At 59.1% G+C, this 10,671-nt stretch overlaps 1 protein-coding gene across 1 annotated transcript; it reads left to right on the forward strand.

The window, feature by feature from the left end:
* The first annotated feature begins 1,141 nt into the window (after positions 1 to 1,141).
* LOC143696204 (uncharacterized) lies at positions 1,142 to 10,204 on the forward strand. Its single transcript, XM_077191902.1, has 5 exons — positions 1,142 to 1,279; positions 1,748 to 4,001; positions 4,134 to 5,684; positions 5,754 to 9,264; positions 9,328 to 10,204. The coding sequence occupies exons 1-5, from the start codon at positions 1,142 to 1,144 to the stop codon at positions 10,202 to 10,204; spliced, it is 8,331 nt and encodes a 2,776-aa protein (XP_077048017.1).
* Positions 10,205 to 10,671: the final 467 nt, after the last annotated feature.

Below are 10,671 nucleotides of genomic sequence, written 5' to 3' on the forward strand. Positions count from 1 at the left end.
ATGATAGGGAAGGGTTGATAAAGCCAAATAACCCGTTTGGGACTGGGCTTGGCCCAGGATGAATCAGGACAACGTCCACGAAGGGTGGCTCCTCTCCAACCCCAACGGGGACCCTATAAAAGCAGCCCCGTCCTCGCCTGGCTCCGCACGGCTTCCCAGGAATCCCACTCGCTCCTGACGGTGACTTGGGTGAGTGGCTCCCTTGGGAATGTTCCCTCTGCCGGGAATTTTCCCCTTGGTTGGGAATTCTGGTGTTTCCCCGGGATTCACGGTGGACGGGAGAGTCGTTCCCAGCGTTTTTTGGGAATATCCAAGGATTTCTCCCTGTTGGGGTTGTTGGGTTGGGTTGTCGCTGAGGGAAGGGAATAGGGGAGAGGTCTGGGGGCTTCCTTGGGTGTGGGGTCAGCTCCCGGCTGGAGCAGTGGCCCCTTCTCCGTGGAAATTCCAGCGTTCCCATGGGGCAGGGAGTGCTCGTGTGCCCGGGCACGTTCCGGAGGCGGGAATCGGGCACGGCGCAGCTCCCCGGGATCAGATCGGGCACGGAGGTTCCCCATGGGCGGCTTGGGGATGCCACAAGGGAGGAAGGAGGGAAGGAGGAGGCTTTGGAGGTTTCCAGACGCAGCTCTTGAGGTCTCTGCCCCAGATCTTGTCTTGGGTTGGGTTAAAGCTGCTCTCACCAGGATCACAGGGATGGATCTTGGAAACACCAGGAAGTCCTGGAATGAGGCCATGGAGATGCTCCAAGGGCTGGGGGAAGGTTGGGAGAGCTGGAGGTGTTCACCTGGAGAGGAGAAGTTCTGTGGAGACCTCCCTGGACAGCAGAGGGGTTGGACTGGTTCCATTTAGTGCCCATTCCAAGGAAATATTCCACAGGATAACCCCACGGGGCAGGATCTGGGGGCATCTCCTGAGTCAGCCCCGCCTGGTCCCTCCCCGTCACCGCATCCCCATCACCATTCCCGCTCCGACGTCACCCAAACGTGTCCGTGGCGAGGCCAGAGGCCACTCCCCATCCCACTGAAACCCCGGAATGTGTTCCCAGGGGGGAACACGGAGCCGGGAATTCTCCTCCCTCTTCCCAAGGGGATCCCCCAGCCCCTGGTCCGCTCCTGTCCCTCGCAGGCTCGCTCAGATCTGCAGGATGTCCCCGTTCTTGGACAGCATCGCCACCATCGTCGGCGTCTTCCAGCAGCACGCCCGGGGAGATGGGGACGGCTCCGGGCTCAGCCGCAGGAGGATGAGGGAGCTGATCCAGAGGGAGTTCGCAGATTCCCTGGTGGTGAGCGCTGCGGGAAGGGCCGGGATGTGGGAACGGCAAAATCCTCCCTGGAAAGGGAACGGGGAGGGTTCCACCAAAGGCTGGGTTCCACCAAAGGCTGGGTTCCTTTGTGCCGGGAAGGGAATGGAGAATTCCTGAGGGAGCTGGGGGGGCTCAGCCTGGAGAAAAGGGGGATCCAGGGGGGATTTTGGGGAATGAATTCCCACAGCTGGTGCTGAGCCCTAAAAGTGAAATTATGAGAGATGGAAGGAGAATTCCTGTGACTCTTCCCATTGTTGCAATCGATGTCCCCCAAGGAGCAGGAAGACAAAAATTCCCCTTTTTCCCCTCCCATTGTTGCATTTCTCCCCCAAGGAGCAGGAAGACAAAAATTCCCCTTTTTCCCCTCCCATTGTTGCATTTCTCCCCCAAGGAGAGGGAAGACAAAAATTCCCCTTTTTCCCCCCACCCCGTGTTTTTTCCCTGCAGAAGCCTCACGACCCTCAGACCATCGAGAAGATCCTGCAGTTCCTGGAGTGGGATGGGGACGGGGACATCGATTTCAACGAGTTCCTCCTCCTGGTGTTCCGGGTGGCCAAGTGCTGCTTCTGGTTCCAGCCGAGGGCCCCGTTCCTGGTGCAGAGGACAAAGCTCCCGACTGGAGGAAAATCCCTGCGGGAGCCGGAATTCAGGAGCAGAGGGAGCCGCCGGCAGCTCCAGGAGGAGGAGGAGGAGGAGGAACAACAAACCTGGGAGAGGAATCGTGAGGCTGAGCTGCAAGGAGACCTCAGGGTCAGGGAGGTGGAAATCTCAGAGGAAACGAGGAGGGATCAGCAGAAACGTTGCACGTGGAGTGGGAAGGAACCACGTGGGGAGCTGATCCCTCAGGATTACCGGGAACGGAGCCAGGAGCCGAGCGAGCAGCGGGAGAGCCGGAGAAGGCGGCAGCCCCCGGAGCAGGACAGACGAGAGGGAGTCAGGAGAGACCAGGAGGAAGAAGTGGCAGACGTGAGGACGGGCAAGCAACGCCGAGAACCCCAACCACGGCCGGACCGGTGGAGCCGCCAGGAGCCAGGGCGTGATGAAAGAGCCCAGCGGCCACGAGGAGCAGATGGAGAAGGTGACAATCGGCCACAGGAACCCGAATTGCTCCAGGAAGAGAGGAGCCGCCACCGCTGGAGCGAGCTGGGACAAAGAGAGCTGGAAGGGAGAAGCTGCCGGGCGGCTGAGCTGGAATGTCCGGAGTCCAGGCGGCCGCACCAGTCGTACCTGGAGGAACCGTTAGAGATCGACCTCAGGGAATGTGGGAGAGCAGAGCCAGAGGAATGGGGCTACGGACAGAGAACAAAGTGGGAACGGGAACTGGAATCTGCAGAAAGGGAAAGGGAGATCCGGGAGGAGCAGGAGAGGGAAGAAAGAGACGATCCCAGAAGAAAAGGGAGAAGGAGAGAGAGAAGGGTGGATGAGGAACAGGAGATGGAGGTGGAGGTGTCTGAGCGCAGAACATGGGAAAGGGAGGAAGAAGTGGCTGCCAGAAACCTGAGAGAAAAACGGGAGAGACGAGAGCGAGACATCCCTGAGATTGAAGCTGATGGGAGGAGACAGAGAGAATCAGTGAGGTACGAAAGGGACAGAGAGATCTCAGTGGCAGCAGCTGAAGTTGACGTCAAAGTGCGCCGTGAGATCCGGGAACGAGATGAGGAGCTGAGAAGGAGGGATTGTCCCCGTGAGTGTGGAGAAGACAGAAGAATTTTCCCCAGAAGAGAAAGAGAGGAGACCCTGAGGGAGAGGAGAATCGACCAGGAACAGGAGCTGGAGCTGGAGGGCTCTGAGCAGCGGGCAAGGGAAAGGGAGGAAGAAGTGACCAGAGTTGGCCGGAGAGAGACACGGGACAGACGAGAGCAAGACATCCGTGAGATTGAAGCTGATGGAAGGAGACAGAGAGAACCCCTGAGGTACGAGAGGGACAGAGAGATCTCAGTGGCAGCAGCTGAAGCCGATGTCAAAGTGCGCTGTGAGATCCGGGAACGAGGTGAGGGGCTGAGGAGGAGAGAGCGTCCCTGTGAGGGTGGAGAAGACAGAAGAATTTGCCCCAGAAGAGAAAGAGAGGAGACCCTGAGGGAGAGGAGAATCGACCAGGAACGGGAGCTGGAGGTGAAGGGCTCTGAGCGCCGGGCAAGGGAAAGGGAGGAAGAAGTGACCAGAGTTGGCCGGAGAGAGACACGGGACAGACGAGAGCGAGACATCCGTGAGATTGAAGATGATGGGAGGAGACAGAGAGAATCAGTGAGGTACGAAAGGGACAGAGAGATCTCTGTGGCAACAGCTGAAGCCGATGTCAAAGTGCGCCGTGAGATCCGGGAAGGGGAACCACGAGAGGAACTGAGGAGGAGAGAGCATCCCTGTGAGCGTGAGGAGGAAGCAGAGCCAGAGAGGAGAATCTCCCGGGTCAGGGAGAGGGAAGAGGCCCTGAGGGAGAGGAGAATCGACCAGGAACGGGAGCTGGAGGTGTCTGAGCGCTGGGCACGGGAAAGGGAAGAAGTGGCTGCCATTGGCCAGAGAGAGACACGGGACAGACAAGGGCGAGAAATTCATGAGATTGAAGCTGATGGGAGGAGACAGAGAGAAACCCTGAGGTACGAGAGGGACAGAGAGATCTCAGTGGCAGCAGCTGAAGTTGATGTCAAAGTGCGCCGTGAGATCCAGGAACCACAAGAGGAGCAGAGAAGGAGGGATTGTCCCCGTGAGTGTAGAGAAGACAGAAGAATTTTCCCCAGAAGAGAAAGAGAGGAGACCCTGAGGGAGAGGAGAATCGACCAGGAATGGGAGCTGGAGCTGAAGGGCTCTGAGCAGCAGGCAAGGGAAAGGAGGGAAGAAGTGACCAGAGTTGGCCAGAGAGAATCACGGGACAGACGAGAGCGAGACATCCGTGAGATTGAAGATGATGGAAGGAGACAGAGAGAAACCCTGAGGTACGAGAGGGACAGAGAGATCTCAGTGGCAGCAGCAGAAGCCGATGTCAAAGTGCGCCGTGAGATCCGGGAACGAGGTGAGGAGCTGAGAAGGAGAGAGCGTCCTTGTGAGCGTGAGGAGGAAGCAGAGCCAGAGAGGAGAATCTCCCGGGTCAGAGAGAGGGAAGAGGCCCTGAGGGAGAGGAGAATCGACCAGGAACGGGAGCTGGAGGTGTCTGAGCGCCGGGCACGAGAAAGGGAAGAAGTGGCTGCCATTGGCCAGAGAGAGACACGGGACAGACGTGAGCGTGAAATTCGTGAGATTGAAGCTGATGGGAGGAGACAGAGAGAAACCTTGAGGTACGAGAGGGACAGAGAGATCTCAGTGGCAGCAGCTGAAGCCGATGTCAAAGTGCGCCGTGAGATCCAGGAACGAGGTGAGGAGCTGAGAAGGAGGGATTGTCCCCGTGAGGGTGGAGAAGACAGAAGAATTTGCCCCAGAAGAGAAAGAGAGGAGACCCTGAGGGAGAGGAGAATCGACCAGGAACGGGAGCTGGAGCTGGAGGGCTCTGAGCGCCGGGCACGAGAAAGGGAGGAAGAAGTGACCAGAGTTGGCCGGAGAGAGACACGGGACAGACGAGAGCGAGACATCCGTGAGATTGAAGCTGATGGAAGGAGACAGAGAGAATCAGTGAGGTACGAGAGGGACAGAGAGATCTCAGTGGCAGCAGCAGAAGCCGATGTCAAAGTGCGCCGTGAGATCCGGGAAGGGCTACCACAGGAGGAGCTGAGGAGGAGAGAGCGTCCCTGTGAGCGTGAGGAGGAAGCAGAGACAGAGAGGAGAATCTCCCTGGTCAGAGAGAGGGGAGAGGCCCTGAGGGAGAGGAGAATCGACCAGGAGCTGGACGTGGAGGTGGAGGTGTCTGAGCGCCGGACACGGGAAAGGAGTGAAGAAGTGGCCAGAGGCAGCCGGAGAGAGACACGGGACAGACGTGAAATTCATGAGATCCGTGAACTTGAGGCTGATGAAAGAAGACAGAGAGAATCAGTGAGGTGCGAGAGGGACAGAGAGATCTCAGTGGCAGCAGCTGAAGCCGATGTCAAAGTGCGCTGTGAGATCCGGGAAGGGGAACCACGAGAGGAACTGAGGAGGAGAGAGCGTCCTTGTGAGCGTGAGGAGGAAGCAGAGCCAGAGAGGAGAATCGCCCGGGTCAGAGAGAGGGAAGAGGCCCTGAGGGAGAGGAGAATCGACCAGGAACGGGAGCTGGAGGTGTCTGAGCGCCGGGCACGAGAAAGGGAAGAAGTGGCTGCCATTGGCCAGAGAGAGACACGGGACAGACATGAGCGTGAAATTCGTGAGATTGAAGCTGATGGGAGGAGACAGAGAGAAACCTTGAGGTACGAGAGGGACAGAGAGATCTCAGTGGCAGCAGCTGAAGTTGATGTCAAAGTGCGCCGTGAGATCCAGGAACGAGGTGAGGAGCTGAGAAGGAGGGATTGTCCCTGTGAGGGTGGAGAAGACAGAAGAATTTGCCCCAGAAGAGAAAGAGAGGAGACCCTGAGGGAGAGGAGAATCGACCAGGAACGGGAGCTGGAGGTGAAGGGCTCTGAGCGCCGGGCAAGGGAAAGGGAGGAAGAAGTGACCAGAGTTGGCCGGAGAGAGACACGGGACAGACAAGAGCGAGACATCCGTGAGATTGAAGCTGATGGAAGGAGACAGAGAGAATCAGCGAGGTTTGAAAGGGACAGAGAGATCTCAGTGGCAGCAGCAGAAGCTGATGTCAAAGTGCGCCGTGAGATCCGAGAACGAGGTGAGGGGCTGAGGAGGAGAGAGCGTCCCTGTGAGCGTGAGGAGGAAGCAGAGCCAGAGAGGAGAATCTCCCAGGTCAGGGAGAGGGAAGAGGCCCTGAGGGAGAGGAGAATCGACCAGGAACGGGAGCTGGAGGTGAAGGGCTCTGAGTGGCGGGCAAGGGAAAGGGAGGAAGAAGTGACCAGAGTTGGCCGGAGAGAGACACGGGACAGAAGAGAGCGAGACATCTGTGAGATTGAAGCTGATGGGAGGAGACAGAGAGAATCAGCGAGGTTTGAAAGGGACAGAGAGATCTCAGTGGCAGCAGCTGAAGCCGATGTCAAAGTGCGCCGTGAGATCCAGGAACGGGAACCACGAGAGGAACTGAGGAGGAGAGAGCATCCCTGTGAGCCTGAGGAGGAAGCAGAGCCAGAGAGGAGAATCTCCCGGGTCAGGGAGAGGGAAGAGGCCCTGAGGGAGAGGAGAATCGACCAGGAACGGGAGCTGGAGGTGTCTGAGCGCTGGGCACGGGAAAGGGAAGAAGTGGCTGCCATTGGCCAGAGAGAGACACGGGACAGACCTGAGCGTGAAATTCGTGAGATTGAAGCTGATGGGAGGAGACAGAGAGAAACCTTGAGGTACGAGAGGGACAGAGAGATCTCAGTGGCAGCAGCTGAAGTTGATGTCAAAGTGCGCCGTGAGATCCAGGAACGAGGTGAGGAGCTGAGAAGGAGGGATTGTCCCCGTGAGTGTAGAGAAGACAGAAGAATTTGCCCCAGAAGAGAAAGAGAGGAGACCCTGAGGGAGAGGAGAATCGACCAGGAACGGGAGCTGGAGGTGAAGGGCTCTGAGCGCCGGGCACGAGAAAGGGAGGAAGAAGTGACCAGAGTTGGCCGGAGAGAGACACAGGACAGACGAGAGCGAGACATCCGTGAGATTGAAGCTGATGGAAGGAGACAGAGAGAAACCCTGAGGTACGAGAGGGACAGAGAGATCTCAGTGGCAGCAGCTGAAGCCGATGTCAAAGTGCGCCGTGAGATCCGGGAAGGGCTACCACAGGAGGAGCTGAGGAGGAGAGAGCATCCCTGTGAGCGTGAGGAGGAAGCAGAGCCAGAGAGGAGAATCTCCCGGGTCAGGGAGAGGGGAGAGGCCCTGAGGGAGAGGAGAATCGACCAGGAGCTGGACGTGGAGGTGGAGGTGTCTGAGCGCCGGACACGGGAAAGGAGTGAAGAAGTGGCCAGAGGCAGCCGGAGAGAGACACGGGACAGACGTGAAATTCATGAGATCCGTGAACTTGAGGCTGATGAAAGAAGACAGAGAGAATCAGTGAGGTACGAGAGGGACAGAGAGATCTCAGTGGCAGCAGCTGAAGCCGATGTCAAAGTGCGCCGTGAGATCCGGGAACGAGGTGAGGGGCTGAGGAGGAGAGAGCGTCCCTGTGAGGGTGGAGAAGACAGAAGAATTTGCCCCAGAAGAGAAAGAGAGGAGACCCTGAGGGAGAGGAGAATCGACCAGGAACGGGAGCTGGAGGTGAAGGGCTCTGAGCGCCGGGCACGAGAAAGGGAGGAAGAAGTGACCAGAGTTGGCCGGAGAGAGACACAGGACAGACGAGAGCGAGACATCCGTGAGATTGAAGCTGATGGAAGGAGACAGAGAGAAACCCTGAGGTACGAGAGGGACAGAGAGATCTCAGTGGCAGCAGCTGAAGCCGATGTCAAAGTGCGCCGTGAGATCCGGGAAGGGCTACCACAGGAGGAGCTGAGGAGGAGAGAGCATCCCTGTGAGCGTGAGGAGGAAGCAGAGCCAGAGAGGAGAATCTCCCGGGTCAGGGAGAGGGGAGAGGCCCTGAGGGAGAGGAGAATCGACCAGGAGCTGGACGTGGAGGTGGAGGTGTCTGAGCGCCGGACACGGGAAAGGAGTGAAGAAGTGGCCAGAGGCAGCCGGAGAGAGACACGGGACAGACGTGAAATTCATGAGATCCGTGAACTTGAGGCTGATGAAAGAAGACAGAGAGAATCAGTGAGGTACGAGAGGGACAGAGAGATCTCAGTGGCAGCAGCTGAAGCCGATGTCAAAGTGCGCCGTGAGATCCGGGAACGAGGTGAGGGGCTGAGGAGGAGAGAGCGTCCCTGTGAGGGTGGAGAAGACAGAAGAATTTGCCCCAGAAGAGAAAGAGAGGAGACCCTGAGGGAGAGGAGAATCGACCAGGAACGGGAGCTGGAGGTGAAGGGCTCTGAGCGCCGGGCACAAGAAAGGGAGGAAGAAGTGACCAGAGTTGGCCGGAGAGAGACACAGGACAGACGAGAGCGAGACATCCGTGAGATTGAAGCTGATGGAAGGAGACAGAGAGAAACCCTGAGGTACGAGAGGGACAGAGAGATCTCAGTGGCAGCAGCTGAAGCCGATGTCAAAGTGCGCCGTGAGATCCGGGAAGGGCTACCACAGGAGGAGCTGAGGAGGAGAGAGCATCCCTGTGAGCGTGAGGAGGAAGCAGAGCCAGAGAGGAGAATCTCCCGGGTCAGGGAGAGGGGAGAGGCCCTGAGGGAGAGGAGAATCGACCAGGAGCTGGACGTGGAGGTGGAGGTGTCTGAGCGCCGGACACGGGAAAGGAGTGAAGAAGTGGCCAGAGGCAGCCGGAGAGAGACACGGGACAGACGTGAAATTCATGAGATCCGTGAACTTGAGGCTGATGAAAGAAGACAGAGAGAATCAGTGAGGTACGAGAGGGACAGAGAGATCTCAGTGGCAGCAGCTGAAGCCGATGTCAAAGTGCGCCGTGAGATCCGGGAACGAGGTGAGGGGCTGAGGAGGAGAGAGCGTCCCTGTGAGGGTGGAGAAGACAGAAGAATTTGCCCCAGAAGAGAAAGAGAGGAGACCCTGAGGGAGAGGAGAATCGACCAGGAACGGGAGCTGGAGGTGAAGGGCTCTGAGCGCCGGGCACGAGAAAGGGAGGAAGAAGTGACCAGAGTTGGCCAGAGAGAGACACAGGAGAGACGAGAGCGAGACATCCGTGAGATTGAAGCTGATGGAAGGAGACAGAGAGAATCAGTGAGGTACGAAAGGGACAGAGAGATCTCTGTGGCAGCAGCTGAAGCCGATGTCAAAGTGCGCCGTGAGATCCGAGAACGAGGTGAGGGGCTGAGGAGGAGAGAGCGTCCCTGTGAGCGTGAGGAGGAAGCAGAGCCAGAGAGGAGAATCTCCCGGGTCAGGGAGAGGGAAGAGGCCCTGAGGGAGAGGAGAATCGACCAGGAACGGGAGCTGGAGGTGTCTGAGCGCCGCAGCCGCCGAGCACGGGACAGGGAGGCAGAAGTGACCATCACTGACCAGAGGGAGGAGATCAGGCTGGAGGTCGTGGAGGAAGAAGATGAGGAGGAGGAGCTGGAGCCAGGCCGGTGCCGGTACCAGACCCTGGACGTGGACACCGTTGATCTCTGCCCCCCGGGACAGGAGGCGCCCGTCAGTGACCTCAGGGTCCGGTACCGCCCCGCTGACCCCGATGTCCAGCCCGAGGTGCGGCTGCTCCCCGAGCCCCTGGAGCCCCAGACCGTGGCCTACTTGGTGCACGTCATCCAGAACCTGCAGGACCCCGAGGCCGCCACCTACGAGATCGTGTGCCACCAGCCCGGCCAGCGGGGCCGGCCCGTGCGCGTCCGGACCTGCCCCGTGTCCCCGCGGCCACCGAGTGACCCCCTCAGGGGCCACCCCGAGGTGCCACCATCCAAATGCCCCCAGGAAAAGCCCGACGAGGGTCTGGATGAGCCCCGGGAAAGATCCGGAAAAGAGGCGAAGGATGGAGCCCCGCGGGATTCCGGCGAGCCGGAGGCTGTGAAGGGCGAGCCGGTGAAATCCAAGGAGCTCCGGAGGCGCCCCGAGGTCCCTGAGGTGGAGCAGGGCCAGCCCCAGGGCGAGGGGCCCCAGAAGGCCCCGCGGGAGCCCGGATCCGGCTGCCCCCGGAGAGAGCGTGAGGACGGCGAGGCCAAGAGCTGCATCCCCCCGGAACGCCGGGATCCGGAGAGGAGAGAGCCCGGAGAGACCCTCAGGGAGGGAACCCAGGAGGGGGAGGAGGCTCCTGAGGAGGAACCCAGCAAGAGGAGCCCCCGGGAACCCGAAAATTCCCGGGTTTCTCGGGACGGTGGCACCAAGCAGGGCCAGGAGCCCCCGCAGGAGGCCCCGAGCCGCCCCAGGGATGAATCCAAGACGTCCTGAGGGGGATCTGCCTCTCCCCGGAGCCTCTCCAGGTCCTTTTGAGGATCACTTCTGCCCCTCAGGATGTGGTGGCCCAGCAGTGATGGACTCAAAAGGATCCTGGGGTGTCCAGTGGGGTCTGGGGGCTTTTCCCTGGAATGAATCCTCAGCAGGAAGTGAGATCCCCCCGGATCTGGAGTTTCTGCTTCCCTGCTGGGTGTGTCCCTCGATATTTAATCACTTTTTCTGCCCTAATTGGAGTCCTTGGGTGCCTCTGTCCTCTTTTGCACCCTGGGGTGTCACTTCAGGTTCCCCTCAGCCCTGGGGCTGGGGCTACTCTTGGCTTCTGCCGTTAAACTCCAAAAAAATTCCTGATTTTGGGGCCTGGAAATCCTAAAGGCTGGGGGGGGGGGAAAAAATCACCTTTTTAGCCTCGATTCCAGCAGAATTCCAGCTCCAGGCCCAGGGGTTTGGAGCCACAGGGTGCT

Source organism: Agelaius phoeniceus, chromosome 31 (genome assembly GCF_051311805.1).
Source record: "Agelaius phoeniceus isolate bAgePho1 chromosome 31, bAgePho1.hap1, whole genome shotgun sequence".
Taxonomy (NCBI): domain Eukaryota; kingdom Metazoa; phylum Chordata; class Aves; order Passeriformes; family Icteridae; genus Agelaius; species Agelaius phoeniceus.

Excerpts from the sequence above, each read along its gene's own strand:
- LOC143696204 (XM_077191902.1), top strand. The coding sequence starts at position 1,142 with ATGTCCCCGTTCTTGGACAGCATCGCCACCATCGTCGGCGTCTTCCAG. Across the intron at positions 4,002-4,133 it reads GAGAAGGAGGGATTGTCCCC|AAGTGACCAGAGTTGGCCAG; the intron begins GTGAGTGTAGAG and ends AAAGGAGGGAAG. Across the intron at positions 9,265-9,327 it reads CAGGAACGGGAGCTGGAGGT|GGAGGAGATCAGGCTGGAGG; the intron begins GTCTGAGCGCCG and ends CACTGACCAGAG.